At 36.9% G+C, this 27,747-nt stretch overlaps 1 protein-coding gene across 2 annotated transcripts; it reads left to right on the top strand.

Annotated features, from left to right (window-relative positions):
- The first annotated feature begins 7,413 nt into the window (after positions 1–7,413).
- Positions 7,414–27,435, top strand: Rnmt (RNA guanine-7 methyltransferase). Of its 2 annotated transcripts, XM_015506036.2 has the most exons (10): positions 7,415–7,922; positions 9,329–9,464; positions 12,431–12,556; positions 14,559–14,668; positions 16,916–17,097; positions 17,591–17,755; positions 20,704–20,821; positions 23,934–24,035; positions 25,109–25,142; positions 26,936–27,435. In XM_015506036.2, exons 1-10 carry the CDS (start codon positions 7,545–7,547, stop codon positions 26,971–26,973), a joined length of 1,389 nt encoding a protein of 462 aa, XP_015361522.1. In that variant the 5' UTR covers positions 7,415–7,544; the 3' UTR covers positions 26,974–27,435. The 2 variants fall into 2 exon arrangements, with proteins under 2 accessions (XP_048662663.1, XP_015361522.1); XM_048806706.1 differs by lacking the exons at positions 23,934–24,035; positions 25,109–25,142; positions 26,936–27,435 and adding an exon at positions 23,368–23,631 and having other exon boundaries at positions 7,414–7,922.
- The last annotated feature ends 312 nt before the right edge of the window (positions 27,436–27,747 follow it).

Genomic DNA, 27,747 nt, shown 5'->3' with positions numbered 1-27,747 from the left:
AAACATGCATGAAAATGCAAGAATTTACTTGATAAAGAAAATCAGGTCTATGTACATTAAACCAAAAAAGTGCATATGAGAAACTACTTTTATTTTACAATAAGTGAACCACAATAGAATCTGTTTCATGGTATAGAAAAGGAAATAGTAACTTCTTTTTTGGATTAACTGGTTATGCCAGTATTTACTTGTATAAAGCATATCTCAGAAAATGTGATTTAATCCTCAGAGTCCCAGAAGTCATGTTGTAATAAAAAGCTCTTATATTCTGAGTTCAATTTTAAAACATATTATTAAAAAATTTTGTATTTGACATAGATCTGCTTTGTTTTATGAGGTATGCCACACAAATATATATTGTAAAATCTTATGCCTGACAGATATTTGGCAAACACTGCACCACAAGCTCATCACTGTTTATCTAATTTTTCTTCTTTTAACAAATGACCCCAATTACCATGCAGCCTACTTAGGAGCTCAAACTATTAAAAGAACTTTGGATTTCAAATGGTAAAGAAGAGCCACTACAACCCACATTTATGTTAAAAACCAATGACACCAAATACATATCATATTTTATCCAATTTATCTCATCTAATAAGTTACAAAGGCAATTTAGAAATACAGGAAACCTTGAATGCATAAGGCTGTCTTCAAAACAACTTTTGTAACCGGACTCATCTTGCCACTGGCGTCTGCAGGCTCTGAACTAACCACCACCCACTCCCAACCCCTCTTACTTTCTGCTGCCCTTTCTCTCAGTCATTCTTCAGCCATTGCTATGCATGTTCAAGGCCCAGCTACCCTTTCTATCCACGGAAGCTGTGGACCACTGCAACCACCACTAATTACCAGAGGAAATAAACTCAGGGCCTAAAAGTACATAAAAAATGCCTCTGAGACTTTTCACTATTCAAATTGTTGCCCTGGTTTACATGAATTCATAAAATCACTGTTTTTTCATCTGTATCAAGACAAAAAATTTTATAGTCACATTCAAAGACACAGACAAGTGACCTTATATGGCACCTCAGCAGTGGTTTAAGTTGGGAAAAGAGAAACTAGAAACTGATAGTTCTGTGCTAAGCTCTCTATATTCATTCATTCTGTGTAAAGATTCCATGAGGAAATTAAGAGATGTGACTACTTAGTCCAGGACCCCATGCCTACCAAGTTGAATCAGGAGCTGAAAACATGTTACCCGCCTGTGCTCTTGACCCCCGAAAGGCACTATTCATTTTTCTAGTTAGGGTGCATGATAAGTTGGTGGCCCATGGTTAAGCGTCCAGTTTCTATTAAGCCCAGTCAGTAGCAAGCCAAAAGCTGTTTCTCAACTTTTATAGAGGATGGCAAAGTTTTGTTACAAAATTTTAAGGATCTATGTACTGGTTCACCTATAGTAACCTGCCAAAGGCTCAAACCAGCATTTCAACCTGCCACCAATGCTTCCAGCACAGTGGCATCTGTGGGACCACAAGGTCCCAGTGTGGCAGAGCAGCCTGCAAAGCAGCCTGAACCTATTGCAGAACACTCTTTTGTTTTGAGCCCACTCAAAACTAGTAGCTTCTTGGGTCACTCTATAAATGGGCTGGAGAAACACAACCAAATGAGTAAGTTATCACTTCTAAAATCCAAAGAGGCCCTGTAGATCTTACTGCTGTTTTTCTTCTGTAGATAGGGACATGCTCTATATCAATGGACCACTAGAAATTTCACTGAGGTGGAAGCTCCTGAATTTAAGGGTTTATTTCCTGCCATTTGACATGTACGTGTTTTACCAGCAAGTTCTGTGTATGCAGAGTGGGGATTTTTTTGTCTGGTATATTTGTTACTTCTTGCTCACCAGGTCCAATCAGTCTCATGGCATATAATGTGCCAGTGTGATGCCTTGTGGAAGGGAAAGCTGGCCAGGGTCTGCATTAGTTTGCTGGAGATGCCATAACAGAGGTCATAAGCTAAGTGGCTTAAACTTATGTTGTAACAACTGGAATTTATTATCTCCAGTTCTGAAGGTCAGAAGTCCAAGGTCAAGGAGTCCTCAGGGTTGGTTCCCTCTAGGGGCTGTAAGGAAGAACCTGTTTTGCGCTCTCTCCCCTTGCTTCTGATTATTTGCTGGCAATCTTTGGCATTCCTTGGCTGGCAGAAATATCACTCCAATTTCTGTCTTCATTTTTTACAAGGCAATTCCCCTGTGTACTTGTTTGTGCCCAAATTTCCCTTTTATAAATACACCAGTTGCACTGGATTAAGACCCACACTACTCCAGTATGATGACCTCATTTTAACTAATTACATCTGTAACAATGCTATTCCCAAATAAAGTCACATTCTGAAACACTGAGGGCTCAGACTTCAATATATGAATCTTTAAGGGACACAATTCAACCAGTAACAAGGTCCTTGTGGTCTAAATTACAACAGAGCTGGAAAGTTGATATGCCCTGAGGTAGGGTAGCGAAAGTGAATTTCTGGCTTTACTAGATAAAAACAAACTGCCTTTGGTGGTCTTTAATAACAGATACTAAGAGCATTTGGCAGATCAATACCTGCATGCCAGTTACTAGGACATAAGTTAATTTGGTCAAGCAATGAAATGACATCTGGAACAGCAGTTGTAATTGGTCACCACCCATTAAACTTTTGTAATTCATTGCTATTTTCCAAGTTCAATCTGTTTTTTGTGTAGACCAAATAGGTGAACTGAATCAGAATATGGCAGAAATGACATCTGCTGCCTTCAAGTACGCTAGTCTCTGCAATCCTTTGGGGAAAGGTAGCCTGATCCAAATTATGCTCCTTCCATCATTATCCCATGCCCTTGACATCTATTTCCGAACATATTCCCATGCACATTTTAGGAAAATAGCACATCTCATGAATCGCACTCTTCAGCTCATTCTTCAGGACCTGCTGGACTTAATTCTAATTATAGTTCTAGAAGCAAAGGGGTGGTAGGGGTAGGCACTGAGGAGAACAAGCAGTGTCTTAGCAAAGCAACTACCCCAAGGGAGGTCATCACGGGTTCTTCAGGTCAAACAGGATTACCTTGTTAAGCAGAGGTGGAAGGACTGAGAAAAAGACTGAGCAGAATTTAGGGTCTTAATATCCTAGTTTCATCAGGATTTTCTCTTATGTCCCATTCAAATTGTGGGGACCCCACTCCTTTCCAATCAATGCCATTTTAACAGCATACAACCCATGAAGTTGAAAATTCAATTTGCATTCTATTCAGCCACTTTGGGTTTGGATTTTAGCAATCTCAGCTCTGTAGCTACTGGAGAGAGCGGTTTCTTTAGGGCAGGCATGTTCAGGTCATTTATATGAGCTAGGAAAATAAAATCCTGAGCTTGTCCTTTTCTTCCCCTACTTTATCCAGTACAGTTAGGAACAACCAGCTAATCTTATTATACTCATTAATTTGATAAAAACATCCTAAGATATCAAATATATGATCAATTAGACTCTTGCCTTCCATAATCTATTCGAATAAGAGTACCAGTGGAAATTCTGCATATTTCTTTAGCCATAAAATGTCACACAATATTGTGTCCTCCTGACCATTGGAAATATTCACTAGATTCTTGGAATATAATGACAGTAGAGAATCAATTTCAGAAACCACAGAACAAGTTCAGAAACATCCTCAAGATTTTCTAGCACCTCTCAGTATCAACTAGAATCAGGCTTTTCCAGAAATATAAATAAAAAGAAAAACATACAGATGTAGATGCAAAAATTAAGTATCAATAACTATATCTTGATAGATTTAACAAGATTGAGGGCAATCACCTTAAATTCAACAGTTACCTATATCTTCAAAATACTATCACAGCAACACCTAGATAAGTATTTCATTAAATAGCCGAGCTAGACTGACATCAAATTAATCAATACATATAGTAAACTTACAGATTTCTCAACCAAATATTACTTTCCACTGTAAAAAAGAAAAAAAAAAAAGCTTTAAACAAGAATATTTTACCTGCTCCAAAAGGATGGTAAAATTTCAGTATGAACACTATATTAAACAAAAGACGAGGAACACTCCTTGCTCTATACCATCTGGTGAAACAAATCTGTCATAAACAACTTTCTTTCCTGCCTCCACAGAACACCACCATTCTTAGGAAGCTCTAACACTATATCTTCATTCTAAAAGCAGTTTTTTTGTTTTCAATATATTATCTTCAACTCTACAACAGAAATCACACATTAAAATTGTATCTCTGAGAAAAGTGCTCTCACTTTGTTATAAATGTCTTGAAGTAAATTCCATGTGAAGATTCATTTATTCAATAAGCATCTACTTTGTGCCAGGTACTGTTCAAGGAACCTGAGTTAATCACTGAACAAAATAATGATCCCTGTCTTGGCAGAGCTCATATTCTAGCAAGACAACATCCTTATCCAGCTATTTTTCTCTCTGATCATAGTAACCAAAGTGTTAAGTATCGGAAGCATTCCTCTGAAAATTCATTTGCCATATATGGCCTTTGAGCAGGCACTATTTCATTAGTGGTAGAGATTCTAGTGTCTGCAGCTTGAGTCCACTACTCACAGGTGCATGACTTGGCAAAATTACTTCATCCTCATCTATAATACAAAGATAATCATAACTCTACTGGATTGCAGAAGAACTGAATGAGCACAAATGCGCAAAGTGCTTAGTTTGGCACACAGAGGTTATTAAAGCATTATCTATTACTTTCATTCAATTTCCAGAGAACCAGAGATTAGGTTACTCAGGCAATAATAGGGGAAAATAACACCAATGGTAACTTGTAAAACATTTTTATCTGGCCTATTTACTCTCTTTCACCATTAAGAATTCTTTCTCTCTTTTCAATTGGCTTTACATCGTATCTAGTTAAGTTTTACAAAAGCGAAAAAATGTGATCTTTACATATCCCATGGTATAGTGTCAACTGATCCTGAAGTCTGCATGTATTAAGAGACTTTTAATCTAATGAGAAAAAAAATTTTAAGGTCAAAATTAGATTCACTTTCTCAAAACTTATAACAGCAATTATTTCAAGAAACCAAAATCAAAACATTAGAATGAGCAAATGCCCACTTCTAATGTTTGAATAGGTAAAAAGCACTCTTAATCTCTAGGACCTATACCTATGAGGTTGCCAATATTCATGAACTCAAAGGCTAATTCTTAATCCAGCTATTTACACATAATAAAAAAATACAAGGACAGACCTCCAAAATTGATAGCTCTTCCGTATTTATTAAAAATGGGTCTCTTTCTTGGTTCAAAGTTTACAAAGGGTCAACAGGCTACCTGGGAAGGGCTAACACCCACAATTTATCAATGATCAGCCTGGGAGGCACATGCTGGGAATATAGCTCTCTCCAAAGCCCAGTCTATTAATTAATATCACTGTACCAAAAACAATAAGATAGCCTGGTAAAACACATATCCATGACCGCTTTTATAGGGATCAATTTTGGTAAAGCCTAATCCTAGATGGATTCTAAATCCACTCTTTACCCACTTTAGGCGGGAGGTGTGGCTCAGCAATGGTAATACGAACACGCATCAACAACTCTGTCCATTCACAGGCACAGTTCCGAACCCAATCTCGGGGCGAATGCCCAGAATCAGGGCTTCAGTACAGTAGGCGCCTCCCGATTCCCCAGTGGAAATCCAGGGTGATGGTTGGTCAAAGACCGCGCGTCGCCTCCTCCCGCCACCAGCCCAAGCCAAAGTCCAGCGGATCCAGAACAGAGCGCAAGGGGTTCCTCCAGCACCTATGGGCCGCCTTAGAACCTGACAGCGGAGCGGGGCCTGCGCGGAGGAAGGTCCCAAGTACCGCGGGACGAGACGACCTGGTCGTCCCTAAGCAGAGGACGCTGCNNNCGTGGTCCACAGCCTCGCTCGGCACCCCGCGCTTCCCGTGCGTCGCCCCGGGGTCTGCGGCCCGCGGCTGCTGTGGTTCTGGGGCCAGCTGGAGTCGGTTTGGAGAGTGCGCCTGTGAGATTCTGGAGTGCAGCCTCCACGGTGGGCAGGCCCGTGCCAGCGAAGCCCTGAGCCAGTTGACGCCCGGTTTTGAGTGTCCTTGTCCAATACTGTAGGCCTCCTGGGTGCTATGCCCTCTATTCTGGGGGATTATGTAGCGCTTGTGTGGAAAGATTGCCCTGTGTAAATACAGAAAATACAGTCCACGCTGAAGTTCCAGTGCTAATTTTAGGCGATAATTGCAGCGGAAGATGATAAACCAGAGTTTTTTATTTGAATGTAAAATCTTTTTCTTTGTAAGAAATAAATGAAGGAGAAGAAATAGAAATCTGGTAATCCGGAGACCAGTTTTCCTAGATAATCATTTTAAATAGTTAGTCTGCAAATTACTTTTCTGGTTGACCCCCCTCCTCCCCCCAGTCAGTTCTTCCTGCTTGACATCTTTTGGTACTGGTAACAAAATACCTTACCCAACCAGTGAAAGTTAATGTTGCTTGAAATCCATCTGGGTCTCATAGTGACTCTTTATATCTATTCCCTTAAGCAACTTGACATTCTTTTTCTTTGTGCACAAGGCTAAAAAAAAAAAAAAAAATCCCTCTTCATAATTTCCAGGCTCTGAATTTAATCTATATTTAATGGATCTCGCATTTTCTTTTTTTTGGTTGAACTTTTGCTTTCTCTTTTTTACTTCCTTTGAATAATACTGTTTAACAGTTTAATAGTAGTATGTATGTAGTAAGTTTCTTGAACACATAATTCACATAGAGCTCCTCTGCAATAGGAGAGCAGTAAATTTACTAATTTAATAAGCAAACCACCATAATAATTCCTGTCCAAAAGATAGTTCAGTTCTATTCCTCGCCCTTCCGTAGGCCAAAGAACATATTTGAAAAAAAACTTACTGGTTATTAAACTGCAGGCTGATCTTGAAACTTGTCTAGAGCCATTTCAGCTCTCTTCACTTTTCACCTAATTGGAATGCCCATTATGAAATAAGTACTTCAGTAGTTCTTGCTATTCAATTCCTTTTTCTCGATTCACTTAGCCCCTTAAACCAGAAGAGATGTCTAACAGTTCCCTTTATTAAGTAGTTTAATCCAAAGGATTTAATAAGTATTTACATTCTATCAATTATAGTTTAGAAAATTACTACACATGAATTGGGAAAAGAGTAATATTTGTGCTTAGTTTTTGGTTAACCACAGTTTCTTACTAATAAAGTGTGTGCTTCTGTTGGGTACTGCAAAAAACTTGGGATTTGGGAATTACGATGCTCCACCTTATTTGTATATCCTTGCTTCTTTTGTCAATTTTAATGCCCATAGTGACTTTTATGAATAATTACAGAAATTCATACCTAATATACATATATTAACATTTTGCAATATTCTCTCTACAGTAAGATAATGAAATTAATTGACCAGCTTCTATTTAAAATTGTTTTAGAGTTTGGGCGTTAGTGTTTGTAAATAACATAAAATTCTTGCCATTCTAGTGTTGGTTCATGAAGTTTTATCATCGATTCAAATAATCAAGAATAGAAAATTCTGCAAAAGCAGAGGAATATTAAAAAATGGCTCTTGAACAGGCAAAAACATCAGTAAATTCTGAAACAGAGACTTCATTCAGTATTGATGAAACCACAACAGCTTCTGGGACTGGGTTTTCTGTAAAGACTTCTGTCTGTGGGCAAGTAGACACACCAAAGAAGAGAAAAGAATTTGAAGATGATCTTGTAGAGGAAAGTTCCAGATATGAGGAAGACAGTCCATCCAAGAAAAGAAAACTTGATGTTGAAATTGTCCCAGAGGAAAAAGGTTCTGGTGATGTTGAAGGTGTTTCAAGGAAAAGAAAACTGGAAACGGATGATCTGAAAGATGAACCTTCCACTGGAGATGGCACTCAGAAAAAGAGAAAAGTAGAACTTGAGGATGTTCCTGAAAGGCAGAAGGTATGTGAAATGGGTTTTATTTATGGTAGAATATGTTAGCTGGAAATGTGGAGCAGATGTGAATTAACGCTGGTTGTTAAATAATCATATTTATAAGTTAAGAATATTCTAGTTTTACTAAATGTGGCTTTAAGACACAATAGGCTTTTAATTATTAGCATTTAATTTTTGTTAGAGTGAACTTGAATCACATGAGGTAATTTTTATGTTATTTCAGAATTCTTACCAGAAACTTGAAGGCCATTGTTTTTTAAAAAAGAGAAGAATATATGAGGTCCACATGATTTATTTATCTATTTCCCTTTTCATTGGATATTCATTCTTTTGGTTTTGTCTGAGGTAATTAAGATGGTCACTTAAAGTGACAAATTTCAAAATCATACTCTACTCTACATTCCTTTATTGATGTAATTAAACTGCATTTATCTCCAACTTCTTTTTGAGGATCTGGCGCCACCACTTTAATTAATAGCCATTTTTGTCTATGAACTACGGCCATACCAAACTTCTCATTAGTGTAGTTTAAATACAATTGATGAAATTTCCCTGATATTTGCCAGGGAAATTGGGGAGCAAAGGATAGCAAATCATTTACAGTATTGGAAAGTTGAGACAGAATCTGGAGTTGGAGAGAAAAGTAAAGGAGGAGTAAAATTTTGGCCATTGTCCCTAAAGAGGCAGGCCATGCTTTTCATGTTGGTGTTCTTGAAACAAAGGGAAGCTTGTATTTTATATGTAGTTTTTCAGACATTTACTGGCATGTTGTTTTTTTTTTCCAAATGAAATTTTACCCTTAAACCCCACTTGTAAGGTAGATAAAAGATGAGGATAAGGAAGGTGGGAGAATCTGAAGCTCTTTACCCACTACGGAATTTTTATATAATGCCTAGTGTCTTTATAGAATGCAGATTGAAAATTGTTGATTTAGATTAATAGTATATAGTGGGGGTCACTGACACTGAACATAGCCTACTATCTTTTAATCTCTTTAAATATTACCTTATGTTTAATCCTCATAACAATTTTATAATAATATAACAAATGTAATAGCTTGTTTCTGTTTTATTCTCTTGTAGGAACACAATAGATTGGTTTTATTAAGATATTGTCATTAAAATTATACAGCTGAAAAATCAATATAAAAATTTTAAACCTAGATTGTTTTTCATAGGGAATAGAGGAGAACACACCTTGGGTCTGGTAATGATTAGTGGCATTTACATGGATAATGCCTTTGCTTAGTAAGGTTTACTTCAGTAATTGTTTTTTCTTCCATAAGTCAGATATTCTGAGGTGATTTGGTTTTATGTTGCTATTGTTGGGCTTTTTTTTGTTGTTGTTGTTATTGTTGTTTTTAAAACCATGTTCTGAATCTTGAACCTTAATTTTCTTTCTTCTATTTTCAGAACTTGGAAGGAGGACACAGCTCAACAGTAGCTGCCCACTATAATGAGCTTAAGGAAGTTGGTTTGGACAAGCGTAGTCAAAGTCGTATTTTTTACCTAAGAAACTTTAATAATTGGATTAAAAGTGTGCTTATAGGTATGGTTGGTTTTTTTCCTTTTAGTATGGAGGCTGTTTCAAATTTTATTTAATTATTTTGCAGTGCTGGGAATTGAACCCAGGGCCTTGAGCTTGCTAGGAAAGGGTTCTATCACTGAGCTATATCCCCAGCCCTAGCTTTCCTCTTTATTTTCCCTTCCCATTGTTAACCATATTTCAAACTACTGGGTTTTTAATTCTTATTCATTCAGTGATCAAAACCTTGACTTTATAAAGCTGGAGCCAAAACAGATGTTTGAGATAAATCTTTTTCCTATTTACTTACTTTTTCTCTTTTTTTCATTTTGGTACCAGGAATTGACCAAACCCAGAGATGTTTAACCACTGAGCTATATTCCAGCCCTTTTTAAAAATTTTTTGTGTCAGGGTCTTACTAAGTTGCTGAGGGCCTTGCTAAATTGCTGAGGCTGGCTTTGGATTTGCCATCCTCCTGTATTAGCTTCCCAAGCCACTGGGATTATAGGTGCATGGCTCCTATATACTTTTGATTGATTGCCTAGGGTATTAATTGATGTTAAGTTGATCAGACTTTTTCAAAAAGCAGTGTGCTTCTTTCTACTTAGAATTAAGGTGGTCTAGTACTATTAAGTGGTTATTTGACTCTAAAAGTTGTTGAGCATTGGCCTGTTGCTGCATTGGTTACACTAAGTAAAGAAAATGAGCCGCGTCATGAGATTTGTTATTAGGTTTGTTTTTTAATCTCTGGTCCTTTAGTGAGTTGGCATTGATGGTCCATTGAACTTTGGCAAGGGAGGGGTTGGATGATTTCTTAGAAGAAATAAAGTTTACTTTGAGGATTAATAAAAACATTAAACTTTTTGAAACCAACATTTTATCTATGGAAACTTACCTTTGAAATTAAAATGGAAGAGAGTGGACAAAATATAATTCAGAATATAATTATAATTAATGGGTAGACTTATGGTACACGAGTTTAGAGAGTATTTGAAGGCTGGTGTTTTTTGAAGCTTTTCAAAAGGGTTATTTTGTTCTGTTTTTTTAGCCAGTTTAAGCAAAAGCAAGAATGCATTCTTAATATATTAGAATGAATAAAGTGTTAATTATGAGTATTTTCTACTGGTTTTGATGATAACTTAATAGTTTTCAAAGAAAAAAAGTCATCTATTCTGAGAAGCATTAGGAGTAGGAATTAACTAGGCTAATTTCAAATCATTTTTCTTTGTCATTTTAATTTTTAACATTAAATAACATTTTCCTTTTTTTATAAATATATATCTTATAGCTTTTGCTTCTTTATTTATTTATTTATTTTTTTTAGAGAGTGAGAAAGAGGTAGAGAGAGAGAATTTTAATATTTATTTTTTAGTATTTGGCAGACACAACATCTTTGTTTGTATGTGGTGCTGAGGATCGAACCCGGGCCGCACGCATGCCAGGCGAACGTGCTACCGCTTGAGCCACATCCCCAGCCCAAACATTTTCTTATTCATTATAGAAATGTGACTTATTTGATTCTGCCATTGTTGGCTAGGGTAAATGAGTGTCTGCTTCTCTGAGTTTTTGTTTTGTTTTGTTTTGTTTTGTTTTTGTGTCCTGGGGAAAGAACCCAGGGCCTTGTATATGCTTAGCAAGTGCTCCACCATTAAGCTACATAACCAGCCCAAAGTATTGGGCTCAGCCTCTATTCTTAAACTCTGACCTAGTCCTAATTTCTTTTCAGGTGTTTTTGTCTTAATTATCCTCATTGAAGCAGGTAACTTACTGGATATTTTTTTTAACAATGTATCATTTAACCATGTATTTTTTTCATTGAATAAATATTTTGAGCCCATATTTTGCCACATTTTATTTACATTATTTTTATAATTAGGAAACTCAGCAATTCTTTCAAAGAGCTCTTTGTGGTCCACACCTGTCTTGCTTGTAATGCAGTCAGTGTGATCTGTGCCAAGCTCCCTTTTGGTGTTTCCTTTATCTCCTAAACACATTCTTTATTCATTTTTTGCTTTTGTAGTGCTTATAGCTTACTAATAGTTCTTGAATGTGATAAAGTTTTTTTTTTTTTTTTTTTTTGAAAATAATGTTTCATGGTAATTTTCCTCTTAGCCTTACTATGTAGAAATAGATTTTATAATTATTTATTAACTCTCTGGTTGTTTTCATGATATTTTTTTAAGATTCATGACAAAATTAAATATGGAACACTTGTGCTTCTCTCAAATTTACTTTCAGATCTTATAGACATTGAAAGGCAGAAGTATTTATATAGAATGTTTTAGCATCAAAATAGTAGTACATGCATGAACCTAGAAAGTTTTGAACTCTGATAAAAACAGGGAAAGTGGATCCTAGGATTCTTTATTATGTCAAGTTTTGGAATTGCTGAATACTTTGTTTTAATATATTAACAATCCTTTAACTGAGGTTGCTCTACTTGGTTATTAATTTGGGCACCTATGATTTTTATTTGTTGGCTATTAATGTATTTCAGTAGATAAGTACGTTTAAAGATTCTGATGATCTGAAAATTAAAAGGTGAGTAGAGTTTTTCAACAAGTTTTTGTTTTTCTTTTAGTGGTAAGCCTGATTGCTTTTATGTGAATCAGAAACTATTAGTCAATGTGTAATTGAACACCTAGAAACAGAAAGCTAAAAAGAATGAATAGTTTTTTTCTCTTATTGCATCTTCTTGTATAAATTAGAATTTGAAATGTTTACTGTTTGATGTTGACTCAGATTCTAAAAGTAACCTTCAAAAAGCTGCCTTAACTTTCTGAAGTGCCAAACTGAAGTGCCAGTCTTCAGATATAGATCAAGTTAGTTAATTCTTGGTCATATTTTGAACTGTTAAGTTACAGATAACTAAGTAAATGAAGTGTAATAATTTATATTACATATTAGACATTGGTAGATTATTAAGTAACAGTTTATGCTTCAGTAAAAGTTAAGAAAAGCCCATTTATTATGCCTGATTTCTCTCTTAGGGGAATTTTTGGAAAAGGTACGACAGAGGAAAAATCGCGATATCACTGTTTTGGACCTGGGATGTGGTAAAGGTGGAGATTTGCTAAAGTGGAGAAAGGGAAGAATTAGCAAGCTCATTTGTACTGGTAAGTTAACCATTAGTCTAGGAAGGAATGGCCAGTGATCAGTCTTATCAGTCAGGGGAATGGGCAATTTGAAAGATCTCTTTATTAGCAAAAGCTAAAACATCTTTAGGTAAGGTGTCTAGGGGCTATGTACGAGAAGGATGTTTTCAAAAATTAATTGTAAGACTTTTCTGATGATTTTGTAATAGATAGTGAGCCTGTGATAACTTGTTCTTCCCCAAAGGAAGGAAGCTATCAAAGATAATAGTCATGTCTACAGGACAAATTTGCAAAGATCTCCACTGGCCAAGGTAGAAATTTGAATATCAAAAACAACAGTAACTCAGCATGTCAAATGAAAAAGACTTATGTTCACTCTTAGAGGTTGCTGAGAGATTTATATTTTGTTACTCAGTACTTTAAGAGGAAGGAATAAAACGTTTTTCTTACCTCTTCCCTACCTGAATAGTATTTCAGGGAAACCAGATGGTTGAAAGAGGAAATTTCTTTATTGAAAAATCATAATAAAGAGAGGACAAATGATAGAATTAGAAAAATCATAGATCTAGGCCACAATCTTAACAAGATGCTTAACCATTCAATGAAAGGGTAATAGGAACTTAACTGTTAAGTTCCTCTCCTAGCACCTGGGCCCATGGTCAGTCTGACCCTGCCGTGGGCCAGGCAGACGCCACACTCCTTGTGATGTGAGGAGTTTGAGGAAGGAGAGCAGCATCTCCTGCAGTTTGCCTGAGAAGCAGCTCTCCAAGATTTTGGTTTGGTGAGCCTGTATACTTAAAAAATTATTGAGGACTCTAGAATGCTTTTGTGTATGTGGTTCTAGCTATAGATTGATATTTATGGTTTTAGAAATAAAACAGTTTTAAAGTGTTTTGATTCATTAAAATAAACTTCATGAGAAGACTGGTATTTTTCTTTACATTTTTGCTAGCCCTTAAAGACTGGAATAATAGCAGACAGCTAGACTTGTGGTAGTGTCTGTAGTCGATGTTTTATGTTATTTTAGTTGATACATAGTTATAAAATGAAAAAAACATTTTAATAGTCTTTTCAGATAATTGTGGATATTCATCTTTGATTCTATATCAAAACTCAACAAGTGGTAGTTCCTTAAAGGTTTATTATAATGTGGAAACTCTTACCTTATTGATGAGTTCTCCATACTAGGTTCCAAAAAATCCATTAGTGTGTCCTGCACATTCTGCATGGTTTTGTAATATTTGGGAAATTCTGTAAAGTTATGCAGTTCTAAGTGTTGACACCAAGAAATCACATTTGTTAAATATATCACCATTGATGAGAAAAGCCCTAAGTATTAGGAAGCTGCTTACCAGTGGTGGCCAATACAGCTTTTTCAGAATTTTAATTTTTGCTTAAAAGTCAAATTTTATCTTTGGCAACAAATACTATCCATGGTTGTTTTTGAAGTGACACTTATATCTATGTCTCTAAGATACTGTAGTCTGAATAACCATTTTTTTTTAACCCATCATTTTTTCACATCAGAATTACTTTCTGTAAGAAAAGTGGCCAATGTGCTCACAACTCAGAACAAGTCACAGTAGCTTGTTCTGTAAGGCAACTGGCAACACTTGGTTATATGACAAAACCAAGTTTTGTTACTTCCCATTTCATCACACACAATATCAAAAGACATGTATTTAAGAACCAAGATTTAATAAAATTATGTTTTAGTGACTTATCAAGGACATTAAGCGAACTGGCTTTTTCCAGTTGGTTCATAGTGGTGAAGAGTATGTGAAGTGTTGCCAGTGGCATTTGGTGCTGCTGCTTTGTATTGATGATGAAGTGCTTGTATCATAACCTAGATCCTTTTGAGAAATAATGCGGAGTTTTGCACTGGGACAAAGAATTTTAAATGAAATAGAACCTCTTGCTGATACCAAGGCTGGATTTCATGACAAGTTTTATCAGTTGAGATTGTTGTCTAGATTTTTGCCATTCTGTGTTGATGGTGTCTAACACTCTTCTGCCTTTCCAGATATTGCTGATATTTCTGTCAAACAGTGTCAGCAGCGGTACGAGGACATGAAAAATCGTCGTGATGATTATATTTTTAATGCAGAATTTATAACTGCTGACTGTTCAAAGGTACAGGGTTTTTGTTTTTGTTTTCCATGCAATGCATTTATTAAAATATGTTTTGAAACATTAAAAATTTTAGGACATTTTCAGTTTCAACTAGAAATTCTATTATGATAAATTCCCTTCAGTAACCCATTGAGTACTTCTGGGAATTTTTTTTGCTTTTAATAATTTGAGTTGTTGAAATTACTTTGTTGCCTTTTGATTTGGGCGAGATCTATTTCCTAGTATAGTCACCCCTTGGTAGCCAAGTGGAGTTTAGGTTCTAGGACCCACAGATACCAGAATTCACAGATGCTTCAGTCCCTTATATAAAATGCGGGGGAGGGGTGCACAGTATTTGCAGATAACCTATTCACATACTCCCACATACTTGAAATATCTTTAGATCATTCACAATACCTAATATAATGTAAAAAATATGTAGATGGTTCCTAAACTGTATTGTTAAGGGACTAATGACAGAGAGAAAAGTATACATATTCAATGTGTTGTGGGGCAGGTCGCTCAGAAAACACACCAAGTCCCAGTTTTGTCCAAATTGAAGAGTCTTTATTTAGCTGGCCAGCCAGCGACTGCTCCCCAGAGGACCCATAACTGTCTCTGCAAGGAACAGCCCCAAGCCTGAGCATTTTAAGTTATTTAAAGGCAAAAACCACATCCAGGTTGACATAGCTGTAAGCAAGCAGGTACAGAAGCTGGATTGGGCAGTTAGTGAGGCAGTGCAGTGGGTACATTGGTATTTCCCACAGGACTTTCCAGGTTGGCATAGCAGCAAGCAAAGAGAAGGGAAGTGGGTCAAAATGACCCTAGTTGAGTACAAGTTAGAGAATGGTTACTAACGACAATCTCTGACAGGGTATATCACCCAAGAAAAATGGAAAAAGAAGAGAACAATTTTTTATATTTTGTGTTGCCAAGTATATTATGCTAGGTAACTGTTAATGGGTACAGAGGTGGGACTTTCCCATGGGAGAAGCATTTCTTACATGATATGGAGTCTCAGGGTAAAATGGAGTGTTTGGTCATTACCCATATGGCCTGGCCCATAACAAATGTGTGTTTTTTTTTTTTTTTCCAAACCCACGGTTGGTTGAATCCATTGGTGTAGAACATGAAGCTGGGATGGGCTATTTAAGTAGAATTGAACTTAGTATGTTTTCTTTGTAATTTATTAGTTTCCCAGCATAGCAGAATCTTTTTGTTTTTTCCATCTCACCTTTTTTGTGTGTGTGTATGTGGTGCTGGGGATTGAACCCAGGGACTTGTGCATGTGAGGCAAGCACTCTACCAAATGAGCTATTTCCCCAGCCCACTTCCACCTGTTTTGAAATTTCTAAACTATTTAAGATTGAAGAGTTGTAGAGGTACTTGAGCAGTGAAGATCCACTGTGAAATTGGTGCTGCATGTCTGACTTTGTTAGCTCATTTAAACATTGGGTGGCTTTAATCACTGTACACATTTTGTTTATAATTTTGGAAGTAAGAAAGAAATGTAGTAAACACTTGTATTTAAGATTCCAAAGGTCAGGTTTTTCTCTTTTTTAACCCGAGTTGTTATTGAATGTCATTTTACTTTAGCTGTCAAGTAAAGCCAAATGAAGGGATTAATTTTTTAAGAGTCATATTTGATTTTTTTTTTTTTTTTTCCTGGTTCCTGGGATTGGACTCAGGGGACCCTTGACCACTGAACCACATCCCCAGTCCTATTTTGTATTTTATTTAGAGACAGGGTCTCAGTTGCTTAGCATCTCGCTTTTTGCTGAGGCTGACTCGAGATCCTCCTGCCTCAACCTCCCAAGCCACTGGGATTATAGGCATGCACCATCAGCACCCAGCTTGATTGACTTTTAATGTGATTTTAGGCTTACATTTTTAAAAAAATATTTATTTTTTAGTTGTAATTGGACACAATACCTTTATTTACTTCTTTTTATGTGGTGCTGAGAATTGAACCCAGGGCCTTGCACGTGCTAGGCGAGCATTCGACCAGAGCTACAACCCCAACCCCAAGGCCTACATTTTTAAATTATTCTCAAAATGGGAAGCAAGTTAAGTCTTTTAAACTAGAATGAAAGAATGATTTCTTTTAAGGTTCTTATATATAACAAGGAAAAAAACAGTTTGAAGACTTTGAACAAAGATTAGTTAGCAGGGCATATTTTAAGAATCCTAAATTCTGGGAATTAATTTAAGTAAAGTTTTTAATCTATGCTGTTATTTCAAAACCTTAACCCATTTAATTTGTTTCAGGAACTTTTGGCTGACAAATTTCGTGACCCAGAAGTGCGCTTTGACATCTGTAGTTGTCAGTTTGTCTGTCATTACTCATTTGAGTCCTCTGAGCAGGCCGACATGATGCTCAGAAATGCCTGTGAGAGACTCGGTCCTGGAGGTTATTTTATTGGTACAACTCCTAACAGCTTTGAGCTGATGTAAGCACTTTTAACTACTTTGAGTTTATAGAATATTTAACATTAAGCTTACAGAATTAAGTAGCACATTTTGATCACAAATAAAATTTATACAAATATGCCATTTAGTTTTACAAATGCTGACCACTTTGATAATGTATTTGAGTAGATGCTCAAAGATGAATTTTTAAAAATCTTATGTGTAAGTTGGAGACTTACTTACATTAAGCCAGAGGTTATAGTTGTAGGCAGACTCCCCAGTCAGCTGCTGAGGCCCAGAGACTTAGCCCAGATGTCACGAAAGTGATATCTTCTAGCTTAATTTTATTAGTGAGACTGTTAATGGTCTTATAGTATGCTGATTCTTAAAAGTAGCTTGAATCCAGTTACAGGGTCAATCAAGTGTCTTTTGCAATTGCATCATATAGCTTTTCAAATACATAATCTGGTTTAAATAATTTATACTGATCACAATTTTAATATTTTTGTTGGGGTTGGGGAATAACTCTTCTAGAAGACGTCTTGAAGCTTCAGAAACAGAATCATTTGGAAATGAAATCTATACTGTGAAGTTTGAGAAGAAAGGACATTATCCCTTATTTGGCTGCAAATATGACTTCAACTTGGAAGGTGTTGTGGATGTTCCTGAATTCTTGGTCTATTTTCCATTGCTAACTGAGTAAGAATGTCATTTATCTGTTACTATTCTTTTTACGTCTTATGAGTAAAAGAAAGGGGAAGAAAAACCAATATTGCTACTTATCCTCTATTTAAATGGGGTCCAAAGGAAAGGTCTAGCCATGTATACAAGATGGTAGCCTCAGATCCAGGATTGGTTCCCTAGGCTTCCTATAGCCCAAATTTTCTTTTAGTCCTGTAGTTACTTAAGAAAAAGAGCTAGTTGCTTTCACCTTGTAACAGAAAATAGCTGACTTTACAGTTAGCAAAAAGCTTTTCTTTAAGCAACTGCTTGTAATTTTGCTAGTATAAAATGAGTTTTATTAAATCAAAAGTCCTTCTTTTAAATGAGCTGTGTATCAAAGTCTTGCATTTCAGTATAGTTTTGCAGTTGCCTATATCTTACCAGCAATGTTGATAATAAAATCCTGATTCAGGAGTGTATTCTCCCATGTGCCTGAATTCCCAAGAGTCCTGGCAAACTGTAGATTGTAGGAATAGTTGTGATGCTGGGCTCTATCAGGTAAAGCTTTGAGACCCTCTCATATGTCTTGATACTGGTGATTTCCCTGGTGGGGAGAAGATAAGATCCACTTAAATGGAGCCCATGTGACAGCTGATCAAACTCAGTTCCCTACTTTTTGAAAATAAGAATCTGTTAAATATCAACTGAGAAAAGCAAGTTTTATTGTCTGCTTAGTTTTGCTTGGTAATTGTTTAAATTGGGACTCAAGTTAGTTTTTAAAATTATGGTTATAAGGTTTTCAGGAGTTTATAATATGTACAAGTTCTATACAATGGTATAAGAAGGTCAAGTAACATTATGACTAGACATGAGGAAAATTCTATGTATGATTTTATAAATATTAGCTATTTATAACATTTTTTAAATTCTTAAGATTTAGTTAGCTTTGGAGAAATTTACCACTCTTCAAACTTTATAGAAGAAGAAATAAAACAGTTTTATTCTTCATAAGTGCTACACAAACTTACCAGTCTACCTGCTGCCTAATAATGATAAGTTGCCTAATTGGATAAGCTTATGAATCACAGTACTCAGTTTTAATATCTAATTTTTAATTAATTTATTCAAACAGGTACTTAATGAGACAGTCTGAAAATGATAGCAGTTTTAAGATGCCCTTTTCCAATAAAAACCTGAATAAAAATATAAATAGCTTTTACTGTAAAACCCATTCAGGTTATCCAAATTTAGTTCCTTGTAATTGCGATATTTTTAGGTATAAAACCTGGTTTCCTTTCTAAAGACTTCCTTTGAAGATTGATAGAATCAGAGACTTATCTTTGCTCATTCTGACTTTCCAAGAAGGGCTAATTGAGATAACAGAGGGGCCTCAGTTACTTGTCTGCTGTCCCCTCACACTCAAGCCCTCCCACCTGCCTTATGAGGGTTTTCCTCTTTCTCTCTCTCCTTTTTCCCCTTTTTTGATGGTACTGGGATTGAATCCAGGACCTCCTGCATGCTAGGTAAGCACTCTTCTACTGAGCTGTCCCCAGCCCTTTTTATTTGCGTCAGAGCTTGCTAATTTGCATAGGCTGGAGTCAAATTTGTGATCCTCCTGCCTCAGCCTTCTGAGTAGCTAGGATTACAGGTATGCACCACTATGCCCAGCTTCCCCTCTCCTCCTTACCTGCTCCTTAAAATCATTAAGGCTCTTATTGTTGTCAACACATACATAATTTTTATAAACTTTGCCAATAGAGTGGAGAAAACAAACCCATGGTGTAATAGGAGACACTTGAGGATTTCAGGAAGACACCTGTGAAGGAGTGCTAAGTCAGGGTACGAAGGATGAATGGACAGTTGAAGGCAGGAAGAGTGTTTCTAACATAAAGGACACTGTGCGAGAGTCTGGAAGTGGGAAAGCTTGGCTAGTGCCATGAACTGAAGGAAAGCCACTGTGACTGGATCATAGGGAATCAGGGCCCAGCCACTCGAGAAGAGATGGCAGCATCCCTTTATAAATGAGTGCCTCAGAAGCCATGTTCAGAGCTTTCAAATTGTGTCCCAAGTACACTGGAGTTCAGTGAAGGAGGCTAAAGAGGGTAGTGATATGACCAAGGTTATCTTTTTGAAAACTTATTTGGTTCTATTGAGAGAGGATAAAACTGGAAACAGGAGACGAGTAAAATGGTTTCTGGACTGAAACAGCGAAATGATGATGATTGGTGCAGGATGGTGGCAAGTGAAGGGATAGGAAGTGGACACTAAAGGACTCGGTCAAGTACAAGCATAGTCCGTGTAGGAGACCGAGACATGGATCTACTGCAGTAGCAGAGATTGGCAGAAAAGCAGTCATGAGGTTCAGCCTTGGATATGAGAAGTTCGAGGACATGACACACGGGGGAGGGGTATCTGATAAGCAATGGAGTAATGGAATATGACCGGATAGAGCGAGCCTCAGACAGCTTTCAGCATGCTGGGTAGTCAGGGCAGGCAAGAGAGGCTCTGAGCCACACTCTCTCAAACCCTTGAAACTTAGAAGTCAGGTTAAAAGAAACCTATAAAATAAACTAAAAAGAAGCAGTCCAAGATGTGTGTTAAAGTTAATAGTGCATCCTGCCAGAGAGATAAGAGTGAGTCTTTTAAAAAGGCAGTTGGCAGCTGTTTTCAATGCCGCCATAGTGTATCAACCAAAATAAAATGGAATTGGTAAAAAAGTATTCCCTGCAGTCCCTGAGAAGTTGTTCTTTCTTTCATTTCCTGACTGACTTTTTAGGAAACAGAAGCTACTCACTAGGATTTAGAATGCATGTCTTTGTTGGTGGGGTTATCAGTATGTCAACTCTTCAGTTTTTTATTTTTAACTCACAAATTTATGATAGAAATAATCACTTTTAGAGTTAAACCCTGATGTCACTGTTTTCACTGCAAAAGTAAGCTGCTGAGGAACATTTTGAAAGCCTTTTTATTAATCTTTTGGACAGAATGGCAAAGAAGTACAATATGAAACTAGTCTACAAAAAAACATTTCTGGAATTCTATGAAGAAAAAATTAAGAACAATGAAAATAAAATGCTATTAAAACGAATGCAGGCCCTGGAGGTAAGTGTTTAGAAAAGATAAAAAAATTCCAGATGTGGTGAACTTGTTTGACTGCTCTTGAGATACTTTCAAGTCTGTTTAGATACTAGTTAGGTGTGTCATATGTTATATTTATATTACACAGATTGTCATAACTGCTCAGGACTGTTCAGCTCCTAGGACAGAGCTTGATACAGAAACTTTCCATGATGGGTACTAAGTAACTACTTAATGAAGGAATGAATGATGTTGTTATCAAATTCAGTGCACTGTTTTACAGTAGCCTCAGGACAGTTGGCATGGGGGACTGGATATTTCTTTGTGGTGAGATGCTATTCTGGGCACCCTCGGGTGTTCAGCAGCATTCCTGGCTCTATTCACTAGATGCCTGCCAATAGTACTCCTGGGCCCCAGTAACAGACACAGGCAAATATCCCCTGGCAGGTAAAATTACCCACTGATGAAAACGGTTTCTTTACAACACTGCCCTGTGATTACATCAGTATTTTAGAACCTTCTTGGCCAAAGTATAAGATAAGCTCACACCATTTGTAATTTTGATCTTTGATAACTATTTAGCAAGACTTTAGTCTGTTATGCTATTGTTGCTGGGACTCTTGTCCTCCTAATAAAGCAGTGAAGGAGTCTACAAACTATAAACAGTCGTTGATTGCGTTTCTTTTTTTCCTTTATCAAGCAGTGCTTAATTGGACAGATCTCAACTATTCAGTGAGATGCTTATTGTTGACCAGGATCACAGACCAGAAGTATACTTAAAATGGCATTAAAGTTCAGAGAGTTCATTGAATTCAGAATATTCTTTTAATTACTTGAAGCATACTTCATCTTATTCTCATAATTACCCTATAAAGTAATAAAAGCAGTCACCTTTCCCCCTTTTTCTGTACTCTTTTCCACATTTTTTACTGGTGCATTATAGTTGTACATAACAATGGGATTTGTTGTGACATATTTGTACACATATATGTCATATACGAATGTAATTTAGCCAGTATTGCTTCCTAGCTCTTCCCTCCTACTCCTTGGTTCCTTTCTTCTACTGATTTCCCTTTGATTTTCCTGCCATCTGCCCCCACCTTACTTTTCACATCTTTTGAATGGGCAACCCAAGGCCCAAAGAGGAAAAATGAGTTGTTCAAGTTCACATAGCTATTAGCTTTTATATTTTATTTAGTGTTATAGGTAGTAGTCAAAAGTCTCATGTTGAAGTTGCATCCATTCCCACAAGATGAAGTGAGAAGATTTTCTTTAAGTCTTAAGTGATCTTTTGCAACCCAATGTCAATTAAATGTTCATTAGTTATGTTTCCTGTATTTTAGAATTAGGAATGTTTTTGTTTGTGCTGTATTCAGAGCAGGAGCTTATTTCGTTTGTCTTGATGGAGAGGAGAAAACTGGAAACTTTGTATCTTATGTCCCCTCATGCTTTATGCCTTTAGCACACTGCGCTTACTGACAGGCTTTGCATGCACAATGGTCAGTTATTTATGCTTAGCACACTAGTGATGAATTCATTTGTGTAACTTATTTAAAATATACTTAGAAGATGGGGTATGAGATACCAAGGATTTATGGTTTGTTAAGCACTTATACTCACAAGCAAAGAATTTAGCATGATGTGAGAGTACAGCTGTCTTGAAAATGAAGTCATGAAGGGAAAAGGCTGAGAAGCACGAGAGCTGTGGATGCTCAAGCAAGTAGTAATAAATGTCATATTTCTTTAGCACATTCTTCTCCATTTTTCCTTCTCCCCTGTGCTGCCTTGAAAATATGACCTATCACCATGGCTCTCTGGAACATAAGCAATGATAGCACACAGCTTGGAAAAGTCCTTTAGTTTTTTCTTACTTCTTGACCAAGTCTCTTCCGATGGCCTCTAAATGACTTGGAGGAGCGGCCAGGACCTGATAAGAAGATGTTACTTGGGTGGCATTATGGAGGACAGTTTGGAGGTGCATTGAGACCAGAGGTGGAAAGAACAGTTAGCTTTAGTCTAAGAGATTTAAATTTGATATTTGCCATAAAAGTCTTACCTTTTTGAACTTGCATCTTCTGTTTTGTTTTTTGGTGGTACTGGGTATTGACCCAGAAGTGCTTTACCACTGAGCTACATCCTCGACATTTTTTTTTGGGGGGGGGGCGGCGGACAGGGTCTCACTAAGTTGCTGAGATAGGACTTGCAATCTTCCTAGCTCAGCCTCCTGAGTCCATGGGATTACAGGCACGTGCTACTGTTTCCAGCCACATGTTTTACTATCCTAAACAAGGCCTTCTGTTGACTTGAATTTTTTATATGTATTATTTCTAATTGCTATTGCGTTGCCATCATGTTAACATTTAGCTCTTTTGGTAATACCTCTTCTAAGCTTTGTATTCTAAGAGAAGAAATCTCTGAGTGGGCTGTTAAGAAGATGCAGTTTGTGTGTGCCACTAAATGGTCCTGGGTTGTAATTAAATTATATAGTTTGTTCCAGCCATGAATATTCCAATATTGTGATAAAAATTGGCCATAATAACTGCTTTAAGAGAGGATTCCTTCCATTTTAGTCAGCTTTTCATTGCTGTGACCTAAAGACCTGACAAGAACAACTTAGAGGAGGAAAAGTTTATTTGGGGCTCATGGTTCCAGAGATTCAGTCCACGGTCAGCCAGCTCCATAGCTCTGGGCCCAAGGTAAGGCAAACATCATTGTGGAGGAGCATGACAGAGCAAAGCTGCTCAGGACATGGCAACCAGGAAGTTGAGAGAATTCCACTCACCAGGGAAAAAATATAAACCCCAAAGTCACAACCCCAGTGACCTATTCCCTAGCCACACCCTACTGCCTACAGTTACCACCCAGTTAATCTATGTCAGTGGATTAGTCCATTGATTGGGCTACAACTCATAAACTAATCATTTTATCTCTGATCATTCTCACACATGATCTTTTGGTGGCCACCTTGTAACACTTCCCCACCTTTTTTCCCCTCCATATTTCAGAAATATGTGTAGTTTATAACCCTGAAGTAGCACTTTTGGATTACTCCTATTATTTTATTGCAGTGATTTACTGTGTTCTGAATTGTAAATGTCAATGTGATATCTTCAGTTAGAATCTAATGTTCCCCTAGCCTTATCCTGCAAATGAGAATTCCAAGCTCATCTCTGAGAAGGTGGATGACTATGAACATGCAGCAGAATACATGAAGAACAGTCACGTAAGGTTACCTTTGGTAAGGGTTCATTTTTTGAAGTATTTTCTAGGAAATGGGAAAAGCATACATTAAGATGTGTGTACATGGAAACTTGGGAAACCTACTTGTTTACAGTACTGGGTTCAGTGAGTTACAACTCGAATGTACCATAGTATGCTTCCCCTAACTTATAATGACTTTGGTGCCACAGAGTATAGAATCAAACTTATTTAGGTGAATTGAGCATGGAGTGCTATGTCTGAGACAGTAGAGATGGGGAAAGTTACAGGCACAGTCTGTAGGTTACCCTGCTTCCCTAGGTACTGCTGACTCAGGGCTGAGTGCTCTGGCTGGAATGGGGGAAGGACATCCTCATTCTCATTTCTGTGGACGATCCTCTTTTTAACTTGTGGACATAACTGTACCATGGTGGTGTCTGATGTTGCTGTGCTTTTGTCATAGTGGAAGCTATAGTCGTCATGATGGCATGCTTCTCTGGTGTCCTGGAATATTGTTTGCATTCATTGCTTCTTCGGAATTGAATTAGGTCCTAGAGCTGTCACTAGCGCTTGTTGGATGAGTGTATAGCAACACATGTTTTTAGACTGAAATGTTCAGTGTTTTGATAACTAAACATAATTTCTTTTGTGTGGTCTGTACTTTCTTTTAGAGTTCTTTTGGAAAACAGAAAAATATTCTTCAAGTGCTCTTTGATGTTATAAGATAGACTTTAAATTTTTTTCATTTTTCAAGTAAAAAAAAAAATAAAGAAATACTTTAGATACATTCACCCTTTTTGGTGGGAGGACACAAGCGGTGAAAAGATGTTTTTAAAAATTAATCTCAGGCTTGGGACATAGCTCAGTGGCAGAGTGCTTATTACCTAGAATGTGATTGCCATGGGATCAATGCCTAGTACAGCCCTGGTGGTGGGGGAAGCTAACTCTCATTGGTTTCTTTTATGTGCTCAGGTCATGATACTTTTCAGTAATTTGTGCATATGCTTACAGGAAAGTTGGGAGGGTGGGTGGCCTTCTTAGTCCACTACTGAAAAATCAGTGTATGTTTACTTCCATGTTATATCTAAAATTGTCTTTCTTTTTTAATTTTAGGGAACCTTAAGTAAATCAGAATGGGAAGCTACAAGTGAGTACATCATCAAAGCTGGTTAACTGATAATTACAGATTATTTGAAAGGATCATTAAAAGTGGAAAATTTTAGAATTTTTCTGACACAGTTGAGGTGCTGTGTGTTGATGTTTAAAACAGCACAGAAATTACCTGTGTCTCTGTGTATGTCCCATGCACTTTTCTTGCACAACTGTGGAATAACTAGAGAAAATATATGCAGGCTGTTGCCAAGCCCTAACTTTTTCTAGCATACATAGACATTTTTCACTGCCTCCTTATAACTAAACAGCTGTCTCTATTTGGGGTCTTCACCTCAGAATATTTTTTGGCTTAGATGTCATGTCTGTGTATTTTATTTAGTTCTGGCCATTCCAATGATGGCAGTGAAGTCATGGTACTAGAACCTTTAGTGAAGCCGCAGTGGGCCGGGGATCTTGGGAGGAGTGTGGATGGGAAACAGGCGTGGCAGGAAGGCATGCTGAAGTGCGGCCCTGTCTTCAGAGGAGAATCCAGGGGTCTGGCAGGTCTCTGAAGCAAGGCATTTCTTGAGCAGTTGGAGAGAACCAGACAGTCATGGCAGTGGCCATAGTTACACCCAGGGGTCCTTGCAGTGGCAGTAGTTGGACAGGGTATGTGACTTGGCAGGGCTGCACTACAGAAGGATCACATGGAGGAGGGGACCAGCCCTTGTAAGCCATCTGGCAGCTAAGTCTCTTGGCCTGCCTATGAGTGCTAGACAGCTTGTGTCCTTTGTCAGCAGGGTTGTGTGGTGGTTGATCACTGACTGTTTCCTGCTCATGCGTCTGCATGTGGCAGCCACATTTCATTTCAACTGAAAGAAATGCAAAGCTAATAAAGAAGGAGCAGCAGAGTAGTGTGACCAAGGTAGAGTTTTATGAAGACAGGTATATCTTCCTGTGCAGGTTCCAGAGTCAGCTTAATTTACATGGCCCTTGTTCTGACTTGCTGTTGAGTATCTAGTGCCCTGAACATCCCTTGTGGTGTTTTCAGGATTTGTCACCTTTTTGGAGTATTTTTGCCCTACAGTCTATTGGTATTTTATTAGAAGATGTAATAGGTTTGGACTTCAATGTAATGCAGAACAGGGAATCAGATTCATTTAGCTGCCTTTGAGTGATCACTTGTCAAAGCAAGATATCTCATTTAAGCAAGTTCTCTTGGAAATAAATGCATGCAGAAATGTTACTGTTGGGGACAGTTAAATAGTACCTTAAATATCCTTCCTGGGCCCTACAACACAATTAGGTAATTGGATGAATTTGAATGTGTCATGTTGTATATATTCCTTTATATTTTCTCTAACTTGTTTTAAATTATGCCCCTTTTTTATATCTTCATGTTGTTTTTGAGTCTTTTTAAACAGAAAATTTAGATTTCCATTGCCACTAGTGTTTATTGTAATGTAATTATTCTGTCTAAATACTTTGTTTCAAGTAAAAAGATTTGAGTTATAAGATGTTTTGATTTTAGTTTTCTTTGCTTTTATACTTTTAGTTTTTCTTGCCCTAAATGGTTTTTAGGGCTTTTAGAGCTGTTGAATTGATTTCCCCATGGAATTTGGTATTATTACTGTACCAGGTTGATTTTTTTTTTTTTAAGCAAATGGAAATGATCCTATCTCTGCCTAAATATGACTCAGATAATAGAAGAACCTGAAAAACTGATGAAGTTTTTCTTCTTCAAATGCCAGCCTAAGAATTTTCACCAGATTATGAATTGGACTGAGATTTGTTTATCCTGTGGATGAGAAAAAAGTAAACTGTTAATATTTTTTTATTTTTCTTTAGGTATTTACTTGGTTTTTGCCTTTGAGAAGCAGCAGTGAGCACTTATGCAGTGGCCCCAAAGCAATTCTCCACCCTACACAGATTTGAACGATCCATCTCATAGATCTGACAGCTCTCTTGTTTATTTTAATTATAAATTAATTGTAAATGTACAGGATGCTGCCGGAAACTCCAGTGTGTAAATTCAGCATTTGCTGTCTGTGACAGATTAACTTGGTGTGTATAGGTAAGAATGAATTGGGACCTTTGTCTTTAAAAATCTATTTTCAGGTAATGTTCTAAGAATTCCATTTGCCTGTACTGTCTTAGCTTATAAAAACGATAACACGACTTGTTGAAGCAGCTGAATTCTTCACAGTGCTGAGTTGTCGAGTGTTGTTTACATGTCATACTTGCTGCAGCTGCGTGGTGGAGAGGGCACATTCTGGATTACCATTGTGGGCTCATTTCCATGTTTTGTTACATATTAGTTTTCAAGATTAAATGGATTGCTTTCTGTACATTTGAATGCAAGTGTTCAATATATGTTGCTAAAGTTATAAATTTAAAACTTGATTTTAGATGGTCATAAAAGTTGCCTAGCTAGAATTTTTATCAATTGCATTTTGATATGAATAATTATTTGTTAATATGTTGCAATTCTGAAACTGTTTAGAACATTTTAGATAGCAACATAGAGTTATTTTGGAATTTTAATTTCCTACAATAGCATTAATATATCCAGTTGTCAAAATTGTAATTAGACGTTTACATTTCTTCATTGAACAGTGATGCCCTAACTAATTTTTCTCAAGATTTATTTAGTGAAAGTC

This window comes from Marmota marmota, unplaced genomic scaffold (genome assembly GCF_001458135.2).
Source record: "Marmota marmota marmota unplaced genomic scaffold, marMar, whole genome shotgun sequence".
NCBI classification, from domain to species: Eukaryota; Metazoa; Chordata; class Mammalia; order Rodentia; family Sciuridae; genus Marmota; species Marmota marmota.
This window is presented reverse-complemented; position numbering and strand designations above follow the sequence as displayed.

Excerpts from the sequence above, each read along its gene's own strand:
- Rnmt (XM_015506036.2), top strand. The coding sequence starts at position 7,545 with ATGGCTCTTGAACAGGCAAAAACATCAGTAAATTCTGAAACAGAGACT. Across the intron at positions 17,756-20,703 it reads TATTTTCCATTGCTAACTGA|AATGGCAAAGAAGTACAATA; the intron begins GTAAGAATGTCA and ends TCTTTTGGACAG. Across the intron at positions 25,143-26,935 it reads ATCAGAATGGGAAGCTACAA|GTATTTACTTGGTTTTTGCC; the intron begins GTGAGTACATCA and ends ATTTTTCTTTAG.